The sequence below is a fragment of the Podarcis bocagei genome (assembly GCF_964188305.1).
Source record: "Podarcis bocagei genome assembly, chromosome: 4".
NCBI classification, from domain to species: Eukaryota; Metazoa; Chordata; class Lepidosauria; order Squamata; family Lacertidae; genus Podarcis; species Podarcis bocagei.
In genome coordinates this window covers 13,942,701-13,959,895 of record NC_138128.1, presented here as the reverse complement: position 1 = coordinate 13,959,895, position 17,195 = coordinate 13,942,701, and the positions used below count along the sequence as shown (strand labels likewise).

The 17,195-nt window shown below is 42.8% G+C and overlaps 1 protein-coding gene across 5 annotated transcripts in view; it reads left to right on the top strand.

The window, feature by feature from the left end:
- NAALADL2 (N-acetylated alpha-linked acidic dipeptidase like 2) overlaps positions 1–17,195 on the top strand; it is a 659,014-nt gene that overhangs the window by 230,595 nt on the left and 411,224 nt on the right. For all 5 annotated transcript variants that reach the window (XM_081190167.1, XM_081190168.1, XM_081190169.1 and 2 more), the window contains one exon: positions 14,232–14,724. In XM_081190167.1, coding sequence (XP_081046293.1) covers positions 14,240–14,724 — 485 coding nt within the window. In that variant the 5' untranslated portion in view covers positions 14,232–14,239. The remainder of the gene's footprint in view (positions 1–14,231; positions 14,725–17,195) is intronic.

The window sequence follows — 17,195 nt, the reverse complement described above, 5'->3', positions numbered from 1 at the left end:
CAAAATTAAGAAAACATATTTTTTGTCAATTGCAGTTAAAATTTAGATATATTTTTAATGAATTCTGACAGTAGGGGTTTTTTTTTGGGGGGGGAACACCACAAGTAGTACTTCGTCTCCCTTGCACAACCTCAGCTTTTGCAAATCCCCCAAATTTAAAATAGCCTTTGGTATATCTATGTGTTTAAATCACATGATTGTAGCATCTCTGTCCTTCCTCCCATAGGTGGGAATCATCATCATCATCATTTTTAATTTGTATACTATCTTTCTATCTTACAATACTCAAGGCGGAGTATTGGATTGCTAGTAGCCATTGAAACCTTTGCCCTCCATGAACTTGTCCAACTTGAAGCCGTCCAAGTTGGTGGCCATCACATCTTCCAGTGGGAGAGAGTTCCACAGTTTAGCTACGCACTGCATGAAGAAGCTCTCTCTTTTATCTGTTGCAAATCTTCCAACATTTAGCTGTTACATGAAAGAGATTGAAACTTTTCTCTATCCACATTCTCCATGCTATGAATAATTTTATAGACTTCTATCGTGTCACCTCTTAGCTTTTATCTAAATTAAAAAGACATTTCTTCATGGGGGAAGGGGGGAGTCACTCCATTCCCTTGATAATTTGGGCTGAACCTTTTCCAATTCTAGAATATTCCTTTGATGTGAGGTGACCAGGACTGTACAAAGCATGCCAATGCTAGTTGGTTTCTCACCCTTGTGAGGTGATTTCAGTCTTCGTACCTGTTATACGGTATGTTTGCTTACACGGCCAGCTTGATATTTTGCGATGTGGCGGCGTGGAAATACTTTTTTATAAATATTACAATTTGTATTACTTTCTCACTCTGGCTTGGATTTTAGGGTTGAGCTGATCGTATTTTGGCGTGTCTGTTTAATGCTGCATTTCACCTAGAGAATTCAGTTTTATGAGGTCATAGAATCATAGAGTTGGAATAGACCTCAAGGGCCATCGAGTCCAACCCCCTGCCAAGCAGGAAACACCATCAGAGCACTCCTGACATATGGTTGTCAAGCCTCTGCTTAAAGACCTCCAAAGTAGGAGACTCCACCACACTCCTTGGCAGCAAATTCCACTGTCAAACAGCTCTTACTGTCAAGAGGTTCTTCCTAATGTTTAGGTGGAATCTTCTTTCTTGTAGTTTGGATCCATTGCTCCGTGTCTGCTTCTCTGGAGCAGCAGAAAACAACCTTTCTCCCTCCTCTATATGACATCCTTTTATATATTTGAACATGGCTATCATATCACCCCTTAACCACCTCTTCTCCAGGCTAAACATGCCCAGCTCCCTTAGCCGTTCCTCATAAGGCATCGTTTCCAGGCCTTTGACCATTTTGGTTGCCCTCCTCTGGACACGTTCCAGTTTGTCAGTGTCCTTCTTGAACTGTGGTGCCCAGAACTGGACACAGTACTCCAGGTGAGGTCTGACCAGAGCAGAATACAGTGGCACTATTACTTCCCTTGATCTAGATGCTATACTCTTATTGATGCAGCCCAGAATTGCATTGGCTTTTTTAGCTGCCGCGTCACACTGTTGGCTCATGTCAAGTTTGTGGTCAACCAAGACTCCTAGATCCTTTTCACATGTACTGGTCTCAAGCCAGGTGTCACCCATCTTGTATTTGTGCCTCTCAGGTGACTGGTAAAGATGCACAAATAATGACATTTCTCAGAGAGGCTTTGCAAATGCCCACTCAGGACCAACCCAAGTCATTTCACTGCCTGAGGTGGAATGGCAAAGGTCCATAGTCAAAGGTCACATTCGTACTTTACATTTAAAGCATTATTAAATGACCTGAACAGTCATGGCTTCCCCCAGAGCATCTTGGGAACTGTAGTTTGTTAACAACAACAACAACAACAACAACAACAACAACAACAACAACAACAACAACAACAACCGCCCATCTGGCTGGGCCACACTGGGTGGCTCCCAACAGAATATTACAAACGCACAGGTGTTTCTTTGGTGGGGGAAAATGTTGTAATCATGAAATAACTCACTGGAAAAAACCCCACTGCCCTTTCACCCTACCATCTCAGTCTGCCTAATGCAGGTCCTATTCTATACCTCCTCCAGCTACACAATTGTGAAGCTCTCCTGAAAGCGTTTTTGTTAGTGCATGAATTTCCCGTGAGAAAATGAATGCTCCTTAGGAAATCTTGATCTTATTTAGAGAACCCTTTCCAATTAAAGGAGGAAAAAGCCCTCCTCTGAGTACTCCCTTTCAGTGGGAAATAGCTGTGATAGGCAACATAGAAAAATGGTTATTGCTTATTCAGAGAAGCAGCCATTAAATGCAATTTTATACCATTTTTATGATATGCTTACGTGGACAGATACTTAAGCATTCTTGATTAGCATGCATCCTCCTGACCAAAATACTCCTTTAAAACTGTTGTAAATGCAGAGTGCTTGGACGCTGCCGATATATGTTGGCTTCTGTGTTTTTGGTTTTTGTGTGTGTTGTTTTATTTTTTTGGTTTTGTTTTGCTAAGAGTCAGCACTTACAGCCATTTGATTTGACATGCTGCCGCTGCGTTCTGTTTTATATGCAGACTAGGATGAAGGCAGCTGTGCGGGAATGCTGACTTCTTACTTCCAGTGCCATAAAAATAAGCTTTTTAGAGCCTTCCATGTTTGGCTTTGCTTTTGCTGTAGCATGTACGCAAAACATTGTTTCTGAGGGCTGTCTATCGATTCCATGTGGTGTGATGTGGTGTCATGTTGTGACTTTTTGAAATAGTGGTGCATAACCTGCAGCCCTCATTGGATCTCGCTGGACAACAAGTCCCATCAGATTCATCCAGCATGGCCAATGGCCAGAGATAATGTGAGTTGTCAGTAAACAACAGCTTGAGGGATACCCATTCCTTACTGCTGTTTTAAGTGGAGGCAATCCACACAAATATTGGCATCTGGGTGAGCAAGGACTTCTGTGTTTTGTAGCTGACTGGATAGAAAACACATCGTGGAAGGGGTGCTATTTCACGTAACCATGACACTACTCTCTGGCTCAGAGTTAGACTCCATCTGCACTACACATTTAAAATAGAATTATTATTATTATTATTATTATTATTATTATTATTATTATTATTATTATTATTATTTGTACCCCACCCATCTGGCTGGGTTTCCCCAGCCACTCTGGGCGGCTTCCATAGAAACAAAAAATACACTAAAATATCACACATTAAAAACTTCCCTAAACAGGGCTGCCTTAAGATGTCTTCTGAATGTCAGGTAGCTATTTATTGCTTTGACATCTGGTGGGAGGGCGTTCCACAGGGCGGGCGCCACTACCGAGAAGGCCCTCTGCCTGGTTCCCTGTAGCTTTGCTTCTCGCAATGAGGGAACCGCCAGAAGGCCCCAGAAATCATACCACTTTAAACAGTCTTGGCTTCCCCCAAAGAATTCTGGGAACTGTCATGTGTGTCAGGAGTGCGTGCAGGAGCCAGGCCCTGTGACCAGTAGGACTTTGCAGGACTGGGGCCTTCCTAGGTTTGTTCTGAAGAGGCAGGCAAGGCCGCACAGGTGAGGCCAATTGGTAACTCACAGCACCTGGTGGCAAGAGCCAGGAAGGGATATGAGGTCAGCATTTCTCTTCGGCTCTTTGTCACAGCAACACGTTTCCTGCCTTGCTGCGTTTGGCTCCTTGATCCTTGGACCCTTGACTTCGTGACTCCTTGCTTCCTGACCCTCAGCCTCTTGACTTTCTGACTCCTGGCTTCTGGACTCCCATTCCTGCTCCCTCCCTGCCATCTTGCCTCCGGTCCCGATGTCCCCAGCCGGGACTTCGATTGCCCGTGAACTGGACCGTGACAATGTATCAAAGATGCTGAGAGTTGTTACGAAAGACCCTGATTCCCTTTCAAAGAGCTACAGTTCATAGAGTGATTTAACAATAGAATCATAGAATTGCAAAGCGGCAAGTTCCGGGGGGGGGGGTGTCATTTAGTCCACCCCACCCCCCATGCAGGAATCTTTTGCCCAACATGGGGCTTGAACCCATGACCATTAGATTAAGAGTCTCATGCTCTATCGGCTGAGCTATCCCAGATTGTCGCTGAATTCCCTGTAAAAGGGAACTCTGATAATTCTGGTTATGCGAGGAAAATAAGTGTCTCATTGCAACTCTAAGCACCCTTAAGCAACTACAGTTCCCAATATTCTTTGGGGGAAACCATGGCTGCTTAAATAATTATGATACTGCTTTAAATGTATAGCACAAATGGAACCTTATTGCAAATTGATGTTTCCAGTGCTCTCTTTAATCCACATAAACTGTACATAAATTATTTATAAAGCACCTGAAAACTATTGGTTCCTGTTAACTAGGTCATTCTTGTATGGTTTGGAGATTCTACTATAAGAATATGTTTACTATAGGAATATAAACCAGATGAGTTCATATGGGGAGAGGCGGGCCTTTTGGTTATTGTAGTCCTGAGCCATTTAAGGCTTTATAGATCAAAATCAGCACTTTGGATTCAGCCCAGAAACCAATTGGCAGCCAGTGCAGTTGGACCAGGATCAGGGTCTTGCCCCGGTGAGCAACCTGGCCGCTGAATTCTGCACCAGCTGAAGTTTCTGAACCACCATCCGAGGCAGCCCCATTGCAGTAATCTAACCTATGGGTTACCATAGCATAGATGAGAGAAGTTCGGTTTTCCCTGTCCAGATAGATCATGGAGCCTCAAGTGACAGCAAAGGGTCCAGAAGCATCCCAAATTGTGTACCTGCTCCTTCAGAGGAAGTGTAACCCCATCAAGAACAGGCAACCTCCCATCCATCCGGTCAAGGGAACCATCCAGTCTTATCCGAATTGAGTTTCAGTTTGTTGGCTCTCGTTCAGTCCATTACTAAGACAAGACATCAGTTCAGTATATACACTGCCTCACCTGCAGACATAAAGGAAAACTAGAGCTGTGTGTCATCAGCATGTTGCTGACAACATACTCTGAAACTCTGGATGACCCCACTCTACTCATGTAGATGTTAAGCAGCATGTGGGATAAAATCAAGCCTTCAAGAACCCCACGTTGAAGGCTCCACAGGGCTGAAGAGCACGCCCCAAACATCATCCTTTAGAAACAACCATCCAAGTAGGTCTGGAACCACTGCAAAGTGGTCCACCCACACCCAACTTGGATAGCTGCTCCAGGAGGATACTATGGTCAATGTTTATTGAAAGTCAATGAGAGGTTGAGGAGAATTAACATAGACAAATTTTCCCTGTCTCTCTCTCAACCAAAGCAGTTTCTGTGCCAAAACTGGGCCTAAACTCCAGTGGAGATGGATCTAGAAAATCAGTTTCCTCCAGGAGTGTCTGGATCTGGTCCACAACCACCGCTCAAGAACCTTGTATAGGGCCTTAGTACCATCACATTGAATTTGGCCGGGTAGCAGATTGGCAGCCAGTGCAACTTTGACAAGGAAGGTGTTTTACGCTGGCAGAAGTTTGACCCCACAAGCAACCTAGTTGCCACATTCTGCACCAGCTGCAACCTCCAGACCAAGGGTGGCCCAACACAGAGTACATTGTAGTAATCCAGCAGTGAGATTAATGTAGTACCAAGCAGTATAGGCCCTGGCACTGTGGGATCCAGTTCAACCGCTTCCTGCTTGCTAGCCTTGGATTCAGTGAGTCCTTGATCACCGCTATCATGCTTAAAGCCAAACCTGGTTCACCACCTCTGCCTCTGATTCAGTGCCTATTCACTGCTGGACTCTAGAGTGATGGCAATTATATTAACATTAGGTGATTTTTTTTTTTCAGGCATGTGTCTCCTAACACTGGTAGAGCCCAGATGTTTGTGATGTTGATAGAACCACTTTATGAGCAACAGCAACTGGACAGGAGAGTGACTGAAGAGTGTGTGCTGGGTTTACAAAATGTTTTATCATTGGAGAGTTATTATGTGCTGGTGGCAAGTCTATTAGCAATGTCATTTGGGGCACTGTCGGTGGGCGAGGACCTCCAAATTGCTAATCCTTTGTAAGGAAATAGGATTTGCAAATTAGGAGCAGTGTAGATCTAGATAGGGTGCCCTCTCTCTCTCTCCCCCTCTCTTGTGTTAACATACAGTGGGCTGTATCTGCATTTTGGAGTATTTTGTAATCTCCTTTCTCCCCTTTTCAAATACGATTGCTCAACTCCCTCTCTGCTGCCGCATATAAGTAGGTTCATCCAATATGTGACCCAGAAAACGCTATCTGGAAGATGGATCTTAGATAAAGAAAATTTATTAATGTGTAACAAGGAGTGGGAGGAGGCCGCGATGCGGGTGTCAGTCAGATACCCGTCACATTGAGGAGTTAATATCTGTATCTGCATTTCATTCTAATTGATGGGTCTGTCTGCTGTTTGAAAAGCGTTAAATTGCCGCTGCTTATGTGATGGAATGTCTATTGTCAAAGTATGAATGAAAACGATGTCTCGTCCCTGCAGTCAGTTTAGAAAATGATTTGTAGGGAATTGACTTTGAATGTTTAGATTAGAGGTCAGAGTTCTACTTTGAGGGTGCGTGTGTTGAGATAGAAATATGCCTGGAACTGCCACTGTCATACTCTGCCATTAAGGAAACCATTTTGCTAAGAATACCAACCAGGCAGTGACTTTGATTCATTTAAAATGGGAGAGAGACGAAGGAGGGGGGAACCCAACAAGTAACTGGAGGAGATTAAATCAGATCAGCAGGACAAATTCCAAGTAAATTAACGAGACATTCAAGAACTGCGCATTTATATACAGGTAACGAATAAAGCATTCTGTCCAGATGGAAGGCTTTTGTTGACCAATTAAAGAGAACAAAATGTCACCCTGGAAGTTTCAACATAAGCCAGCACTTCCTGACTTGGGTAGATGACTGGTAAAATGCTTTTTTATCCTCCCTGAATCATTCATTTACTGAGAAGCACTATAAGCAACAACTTGCATCATTGGTCATGCCTGCCAGGTCTGATGGGAGTCAGAGTCCAAAAAACTTTGGAGGGGACCAGATACAATGGGAAGGAGCATGACAAGACACTGTGACCTCAGTTGTGGCTCATCCTCACTTCCATTTGCACTGCTGCTTTCACCCAGGAAAACCAATTGGGTTTTCCCTGGATCAACATTTACTATAAATTAGCACTAAAGAGTGAATTTTTCAGGAGAAAGCAGAGGGAGGAAGGCAAAACCATTTGGACTCATGTCTCGAAAGCATGGAGCAAGCAGAATGAATGAATGAATGAATGAATGAATGAATGAATGAATAGTTTATTACGGTCATAGACCAGAAGAAAAGAAAAACATAAAAGGCAGCAATAGTTTACAAGGGAGTGATGGTGTCAATTAAAAGTTGTAAAATTATACATAAAAACAATACACATATACACACACACACATATACATACTCATATATGCACTACAGTATATGTATGGGCTTAAAAAAAGGGGGGGCTTATCCAGGGGTCAGATCTTTTACTTTTTTACAGCTAATGCCCTCCGCTTGATCGCGGCCGCAGAAAACTTGGCCACTTTCAGTGTTACTTCTGGGTTTTTATCTCCTAGTAGGATTTTCAGCCGCTGAGATTCAGATCGACCTGGAAATTTCTGAACGATAGGGGAGATAAACAGTAACCTGATATCCCCGTAAAGGTCGCAGTGTAACAGCACATGTGAAGCCGTTTCCACCTCCTTCAGACCACATGGGCAAACTCGTTCAGCATAGGGTGTGCCCTCATATCTGCCCTTTAGTAAGGCAGATGGCAATACATCAAATCTGGTAAGGGTAAACGCCCGCCTATATTTTGCGATTTGTAGGTCCAGCAAATATGGGGTTAGATTAAACCCTTTTCCATAATCTTGGATAGCTGGATATTTATCTATCTTGCTCATATGGTCCTGAAGCTCTACATCTCCTATTCGCTGGCTCACCATCATTTTAGCCTTTTCAAAGCCTGAGGCTATGAGTTCTTGTGAGGAAAGCCCCAGGCCCCTCAATTTTTCATAAAGCGACAATCTCCATTTAGACTGGAACGGGTCTAGTAGAGTCAATGGAGCCACTCCCACTGGGAAAAATATGAGTTTTAGCCAGAAGTGAATCTTCAAGATCCATATCCTGGCATTAATAGGGAGTTGGCCAACCTCCAGCCTAATGGCAGTGTTAGAGACACAGGTAGGTAACCCTAGTAGGGAACGATAAAATTTAGTTTGTACAGATTCCAGGGACTTGAGTTTTTGACAATTAAATATCTGGGTGCCATACATCAATTGTGGAAGTATTTTTGCAACAAAGACCTGGGAGGCAGCAGGGACATATTGACCTCCTTTTCTGTAAAAGAATCTTATAATAGCTCTGGAAGATCTTTGCGCATTTACAATGGAATTCTTAATCTGATGGCACCAGGATCCCTTCTCATCAAAAATTATTCCAAGATATCTAAAAGATGTTACTTGCTCAATAGGTTGGTTATTAATTTTCCATTTATGTCGGAGTTTTCTCTTGGAGAACACCATAATTTTTGATTTAGTGTAATTTACTATTAGGTGTTCAGCTTCGCAATACTCTGTAAGAGCTCGTAAAAGCTTTCTTAGACCCACACAAGAGAAGGAAATAAGTGCCACATCATCCGCGTACAAAAGGACCGGGATTGGTGTATTATTTAGATTTGGGGAATGAGTGCTTGCTTCCTCCATCTTTCCGACTAAGGAGTTTATATAGAAGTTAAAAAGAATAGGAGCAAGAACACAGCCTTGCTTGACACCATGGGAACTTTGGATTTCCTTTGATAGGTTCCCATAACGGTCGCATCTAACACGGATCCGAGTGTTTTCATGTAGTCTACGGATAAGAAGCAAAAGACGTCTATCGATGTTTGTGACATTTAGTTTTTCCCAAAGTCTGTGCCGGGGTATCGAGTCGAAGGCTGATTTAAAATCTATAAAGGCTACATAGAGAGAGCCTCCTTTCTTTGAGGTATATTTCTCCACTAGATGTTGCAATACCAATCCTTGGTCTAGAGTTGATCTATGTGCCCTGAACCCAGCCTGGGCTTCCTTTAGGATGTGCTCCTGTTCCAGCCAGTCCGCAAACTTTTCACGTAAGTGAGTTGCATAAAGTTTGCTGATGATGCTTAAGAGACTGATTGGTCTGTAATTGGCTGGATCAAGTTTGCAGCCTTTCTTGAATATGGGAACGATGATTGCCAATCCCCAGTCCTCTGGTATTATTGCTGTTTGATCTATGCTGGTGAAAAGGGTGGCAAGGACTGGGGCCCACCAGTCAATATTGGCTTTGAGAAGTTCAGGAGAGATGTTATCTGCTCCCGGGGCTTTTCTGTGTTTGAGTGCCTGAATAAGCCTCCTAATCTCCGCGACCGACACCGGAGGCCACTCATCACCTGCCGCACACTGTATTAGTGGCTGAGTCAAAGGCAGAGCTGAATATGAAGATTGGAAAAATGCCTCCCAAGTCCCTGCAGGTATAGTATACTCCACTTCTGAGGAAGTAGGTCGCACTCCATTTGCTACCAGTCTCCAGAAGGTGGCCGAATCTCTCTCTCTGGATGCATCTATTAGGCATTTCCATTCTCTTTTCTGTGCCAGGAGTTTTTTGTTTTTGATCAAAATTTTATAATTCCGTTTATCTTCAAACCAGCCCGTGGGGAGTTGGGGTAAATTGGCAGATCTATAATTCTTGTATTTTTTCAGTAAATTTAGCTTCATATCCTGACATTCTTGATCAAACCAGGGTTTGGAGTTTTTATATACTGAGGATTGCCTACTTGGCCTGTTCCTTTTTTCCTTCAGGGGATCTTGAAGGAGTAGAATTAACTCCTGAAATAAATTTATCTTTAATTCATGGCTTGAGGAAGTTATAAGGTTTTCTCTCTTAATGAGGAATTCCTTTGAGCATAGCCTACTTGAAATTTCCTTATGCAGTTCATCTGTCCATCTAATGCGCGAATATCTGAGCTCCAAAGCTGTAGGGCTCGAATGCTCGATTTTTTCAGCGCAGGATAAATCCTTTCCCGCATCTACGAGTGCACTTAATGGCAGATGATCACTGTCTAAGCGCTCCTCCACTTTACATTCCAGAACTTTGTTTTGAAGATCATACGACACGATTATATAATCAATTGTGGAGGCGCCATTGTTAGATATAAATGTGAATTCTCCGACCTTCTCCCCCTCTGTACGGCCATTTAATATAACCAGGTCCAACTTATTGACCAAGTGTAGTAGGCATAAGCCGGCATAATTGCAGCCTTTATCCTTTGATATTCTAGCTGGTATTGGATGGGTTTCCTCTATAATGGGGACTGTTTCGTGGAAATGGGCAAACAAAGCCTCATCAGATTGTCCAGTTCTGGCATTTAGGTCGCCTGCCACCACTACAGAGGCATCAGGAAATTGATTTAGTAGTTTGTCAAGATACTGTTCTAACTGAACCCAAGTATTTCTTATCAATCTTTTCTCTCTTTGTGGGGGTAGGTATACATTAATCAGCAGCCAGCTGTGGGTTCTCCACTGTACTTGCACAGCTGTGGCCAGATGATCTAGTGGGTCTAGTTTTTTAAATGTGGCCCTTAGCCTTGTTGAGATTAAAGTAACTAACCCACCTTTAACTCGCCCCCCTCTAGTACTTAAAAGACCTGGGAGGGAGAACGCAGAAAAACCATTTAACTCCACTTCACTTGTGCTCCAGGTCTCCTGAAGAAACGCAATGTCATGTCTCTGGATATATTTAGCAAAAGATTGGTCAGAGACCCTCTTTTGCCAACCTGCAATATTCCAAGTTAGCAAGGCAAGGTTGCACGTTGTCTTGCCAAAAATTGATCTTAGTCAATTTGCCTTTGAAAGATTTTTTGGGCCTATCTTTTTATCTGTTGGTTGGATTTCATTCATTTTGGCAATGTCCATAGATGTATTATCGCCCAGGTACTCAATGGAATCAGTTGAAGGGTGCAGCGTGCTAACGTTAGTGATCAGTACTCCTTTTTTTGGCGAATCTACCTTGAGGTGTTCTATTTGACTGATACCAAGTTCATCCTCATCCAGGTATCTCATGCTGGTCCAAGAGCGCGTTGTGGTTGTCATAGGGATGGTTTCCTTCTTAGATGGTAGGTTGTTGCTATCCCTTACGCACTGTGTTAGATCTGTTGTTTTCAGGTTTATCTCTGCAGCTGCAGAGGTAATATGAGGGTAGTCTTTCGTGGTTGCCATAGGGATGGTTTCCTTCTTAGATGGTAGATTGTTGCTGTCCCTTACGCACTGTGTTAGATCTGTTGTTAACAGGTTTATCTCCGCAGTTGTAGAGGTATTATAAAAGTAATCTTTCATGAGGTCTGTCTTGGCTTTTACAGAGAGGTTCTCTTTCTTCAATTGGTCCGTTGCCGGTTCTTTCTCTCTTACTTTTTCCTGAGCATTCATCTCTGTTAACTTATTTCTAAGGGTCTCCAATCTTCTCAAGATCTCAGATTGGGCAAAGAAAGGCAACAATCCAAACTGGTTTATTAATGCCTTTTCTTCTGGGTAGAAGTTATCCATCCCCTCATTAGGCAATCTCATCTCCTGTCTTGGTTTCAAAGGCCCTTGCTCAGTATGTTCCAGTTTGTCTTTTGAGTGTCCTCTCTCCTCCTTTGGTTTACAAGTAAATCTTATCTCAGCTGTCGTAAACTCATCAGGGAACAATTTCAAACATGTGCTGTTTTCGAAGAATCTTGTTACCGTTATCCTTTTCTTTGACAGCAGATATCTTGATCTATATATATATTTAGCCAAGTTTTGATCTTTGAAGGAGGCAATCACTCGCAGAGAATATCCATTGTAGAATATGAAATCAACTGAGGTAATATCATTTAATTTTATCTTCCCTGGTAGCATATCATCTAAAATATTCACAAAATGCACCGAGCGTTCTTCCTGTGTAAGGAAGCCCTTTGGCTTCGGGTAGTTAAGAAAAGCTAACTTCCTATCTGCCAACATCAGTTTCCATCCTTTATCCTGGGGCAAGTCTTGCCCTGCTACTGGCTCATCTTGAAATCTGCCATAATCAATAGTATGGGGTGAGTCTTCTTTAATATTTATGGATCCTTGGGGTTTCAGCATAGGGCACCTGGGTAGTGATTCCGTTTCCTCACTTGTTTTATTAGGCAGCAATGATGTTTCTTTCAAAGACTTCAGCTGGATCTTTTTTCCTGGATCCACGCTGTTGTTCTCTCTGCTGCCATGTGTAGCAGGTTTATTAGAGTTTGTTTTTGATTTTGTTGGAATCAGCTTATATAGTCTTTTCCAGCATACTTTGCATGCACGTCGGTTTGTAACAGATTTCCTTGCAGTTTTTATGTTCTTACTTTTCTTTTTAGTTTCAGCTTTCTTCTTATGGGATCTCTTACTAATGCCTCGCTTCTTTTGATTCACTTCGATAGGAAATTCAGTTTTAGGGACAGATACATACAGCCCTATGTCCTTTCCTTGGTGTAAATGATTTTCCGCTGCTGATCCTTGTGTGCACTTGCTGGTTGCTGGTTGCTTTGTATATTCTGGCTCTTGAGGAGTGGTTTGTAGATCAACACCATGAGGTTCTGAGCCTTTAGTTTGGAGGGGATAATTTTCCACTAATGTCAGGAGCAGCCCATTTGTTATTGTTAAGTATTTTTTCATAGCTGCCAGATCCAGATTTATAGAGAGCAGCCAGTCTTGAGGATAGCAGTCATTATTTTCCGTCTGGGAGCCCATAGATGAAGTCTGGGGTTTCTGGGAGTTTCGGGTTTCTTCCTGTAACTCTGTAGATAATATCTCAGCCAAGACTATTTCATGGGCCAGGCTCATCGTATTTCTATTTTGGTTGTTATTCTCTGTGTCCTGTATTCCTCTAGAGAAGGTTGAGTGATCTTGAGCAGCAGAGGGAAAAAGAAGAGCCTCATCCTGCTTCAACTCAGCCATCTCAGCCATCTTTTGCTCATTTCCATTTCCATTTCCATTCTCGTTGTCCCTTGTGTGTAAAAAGTATTGCGTGATTTTACTCTGTTTCTCATAGCACTCCTGGAACAATGGACTTGTCACTATCCCCAGGTCCCTACGTTTCTTTCTAGTAAGTACCATTTGTAAATCTTTGTCCACCCAGCTATGGGCTAAAGTCCAAAATGAGGCAAGATTTGGGATAGCTGTTTATGATTTGTAATTTGATAGCTTATAGTTCAGAGCGTAGCACGGAGTTGGCAATAAATCAGCTGTCACCCGTTTTCCTTATTGTCGGCGTCGCGGGGAGCAAACCCTCCGGACATCAAGATAACAAGGTAACAAGGTAGCAAAGGAGCTCTTTTTTAAAAAGCAACAGGCTAAAAAGACTATTAACCTACTTAAAAACTCTGGAGGAGTTAAAATATATTATAAAGGGAGTTTCAAAGGTTGGCTCAATGTCGAGCCTGTTTAAAAAGCAGATTTAGAACTTGCCTCAGATAACCTCCAGAACTCTGCAGCTAGTTCGGCGGCAGCAGAAAACCGCTTGGGCTACTAACCTTTTCTGGGCACGGGGCAAGCAGAGGTGTGGGTGAGCTCTCAGATTCATCATTTCACTTATTCCCCAACAGGCATAAAAAGGGATTCCCTTCTGGACAGTTCACCGTTAGTATTTTCAAACTAAGGAGGAATTTTAAATAGTGTTTCAAATGCTTGTAAGACATGCCAGTGGCCTTGACCTGATTGGCAAGCATACCTGGCAGCCGGGAGTTGATTGGCATCTTAGCAACCCCAAGATAAGAGACGCTCTCACCCTGCACATTTTTAAATAGGGTCTTCACTTCCTCTACTCCTTTTGCTGACCTCAGCCAGAGATCCACCTTTTCTGAACTCCGCTCAGTCCTGGGTTTGGGTTACTCCCTAAGCAGCATACAAATCCTGATTTATAAATGAACAATACAGACTGGACTCTCCACTTAAAAGCTTTGCTGAAAAAGGAAAGCCTTCAATAAGCAACAAAAAGGGCAACAGAGATGTAACGGAAAGGAGGAGAGATTCCAAATAAATAAAGTTACACAGTTTAGATATTTTTTTAAAATATGAAAGCTACTTATAAAAGAGGCTAGAATACCAGATCATTACAAATCTCCCGGCATTTATGAATCTGCATCTGATCAATGCATTAAAGAACAACCTAGAACTCTGTTTAAAACAATTCATTGCCTTTGGGTTGACTTTATCCTTTTAACCCACAGGTAAAAAGATGGCGTACCACAAAGTCGGCGCAGACCAGAGGGCACAATATCTAGATAGTGATGACCTCCAAGCCACTTCCCTGGAGCTAGAATGGGATATGGAGAAAGAACTGGAGGAGCCTGGCTTTGACCATTTCCGGCTGGATGGGACAGTCCATCAACAAGTGGGAATTACTCAAAACACGGACTTGGATCTGGAGCCCATCCAGCCATCAGCATCTCCCAAAGGGAGGTTCCAGAGGCTTCAGGAAGATCCGGATTATGTCTCCCATTATACAAGGCCTCCACCAAAGAGCAACCGCTACAGCTTTTGCTGGATATTTAAGCTATTTTGCACTGCTTTGAGTCTATTTATTTTGGGGGTTTTGATCGGCTACTATGGACACGTACGGTGCCCTCCTTCCCCACCACCACCTCCAAAACCAAGTGATCCTCACCTCAGCCAGGAGATTCTGAAAGAAATCCAAGCAAACAATGTTGCACAGATTTACAGGTATGTGTGTGGTTTAAAAGCAATTGTATGATGTTGGCAAATGTATGTCTTGCTCAGTATTTTCATTAGCTGATTATAAGGAGTGGGTATACTCTCTTGGTAGCTCCACCACCCTCAGAAGCTTGGAGTGCTGGTGGCCTTGGAGAGGGCATTCTCTGTGGCAGACTTTAAGTTGTGGAACTGCGTCCCCATAGAGGTGCGTCTAGCACCTTCATTATACAACTTCTCGAGAAGGCTGGATGCACCTCGGCCTTGGCCCAGTATACCTGAAGGAGCGCCTCCACCTCCATCATTCAGCCCAGACACTGAGGTCCAGCGCCGAGGGCTTTCTGGCGGTTCCCTCACTGCGAGAATTGAGGTTACAGGGGACCAGACAGAGGGCCTTCTTGGTAGCAGCACCCACCCTGTGGAACACCCTCCCACCAGATGTCAAGGAAATAAACAACTATCTGACTTTTAGAAGACATCTGAAGGCTATTTAGGGAAGTTTTTAGTGTTTGATGTTTTATCATGTTTTTAATATTGTGTTGGGAGCCACCCAGAGTGACTGGGGAAACCCAGCCAGATAGGTGGGGTATCAATAAATTATTATTATTATTATTACTACACCTTTTTACTCCAGCTTTTGGCACTTGAGATTAATATTTGTAGCAAGTTTTTTAAATGTTGTAACCTGCCCTTGGACCTTAGGGTGAAGGATGTGTTAACAACAACATCTGGGCAAGGGATTTAACCAAGTGTTTCCCTCTCTGCTGGATACAGTTAATCCTGACTTCTGGGATTGGCAATTTCAAAAACAGGCAGCCCTAGTTGGTAGACATGGTGGAATTAGGAGCAATGCAAAAGGCAACTGATGTCTCAAGCATTGTGGGAACAGAAATACCATTCGTGACAAGCACAAGTGTTTAGTGCATCTCACATGGCAAAGTAAGTCAAACTATGGCTCCCTGAGAGTAGCTCACAGGACTAGGTTGAAGCTTTCTCTTGTGGTGCTTGTTTTCTGTCTTCAAGGATTATTATTATTATTATTATTATTATTATTATTATTATTATTATTATATTTTAAAGGGCATTCAAAATGTGTGTTGTTGCCACCCACCCACCCCGCACGTTAGCCTCAATTGGTATTGCCCCAGGAAAACCACTACCAACTGATCCTGCTGAACATATAAACTGTCTAAATTCAGTTTTGGATGCTCCAGGTCTGTGCAGTGATTATCATGCCTGCCGACATTATACATATTCAGATGTTTTCATATTCTTGTAAAACATGCCTACTGTGCGGGGGAAGTTTTCTTTCCAGAAGGAAAGTAGAGATGCTGCTTCACTTTGTGAAAAAAAAATAACATAAATGATAACCAGCATCTGTTACACGGGAACATAGAAACATTCACCCACAAGATTATTTGAATCAAATACCCACATTTCTAGAACTTTATCACTCATATTTTTTTAATAGTGTCCCTTTAACCCCATCACCATCACCATTAACCATATTCACAAGGTGTTTTTTATTTTATTTTAAGTTGTTTTCTATTTACTTGTGCAAGCTCTCTTGTTCAGTTCCCTCCCTGAGGCTCTGCTTTGGACTGAAATCGTTAACTCCAGGTACTCCCATGGACTTTAAGCACTGTGTGGAACTGCCATGAGGCATCAAGGCCTGTTTCAGATCATTTATGATACTAATTGTTCCTCCTACTCCTTGGTTAACACACTGAATGGCTATGGTAAAGAAAAAATAAAAAATGGATAGGTTTAGGGAGCAATCCTATATACAAGAAGCAAGCATATAGCAAGATAACATGAATTAAGCTGGCATATAGTATACCAAATCCAAACTGCATCCTGGCTGAGCCAGCCTGAGCCTGGCAGAAGGAAAACAAGACTTTAAAATAGTGTTTTAATTACCGGTACTACTGCTTCTTCGGCGATCACTTGTAGCCAAGTAAAGTTTTAAAAGTGAGACCATAAGTGACTGCGGAGGCCAATTCTAGATCCACACGTCCTTCCACAGTGGGGACATAGGTTTCCGGGCGGGAGTTGATCACGGTGAGGGTTTGCCAAACATAATTTCCTCTTAGTACATTTCTCCCTTTTGTCCTGATTTTGAGCATCTTCAAAGCCCATGACACCTTTGGTAAAGGCTGTTCTCCAATTGGAGCGCTTGCGGGCCAGTGTTTCCCAGTTGTCGGTGTTTACACTACATTTTTTTAGAGTCTTTGAACCTCTTTTGTTGACCAACAGCATTACGCTTTCCATTTTTAAGTTCGGAATAAAGTAGTTGCTTTGGAAGATGATCATCAGGCATCTGCACAACATGTTGAAGAATCATTGCTTCAACACTGGGGATCTTTGCTTCTTCCAGTACACTGGCATTAGTTCGCCTGTCTTCTCAGGTGATGTGTAAAATTTTTCAGAGACACCGTTGATGGAATCTTTCAATGATCCAGCGAGTGAGGTTTGAATTACAG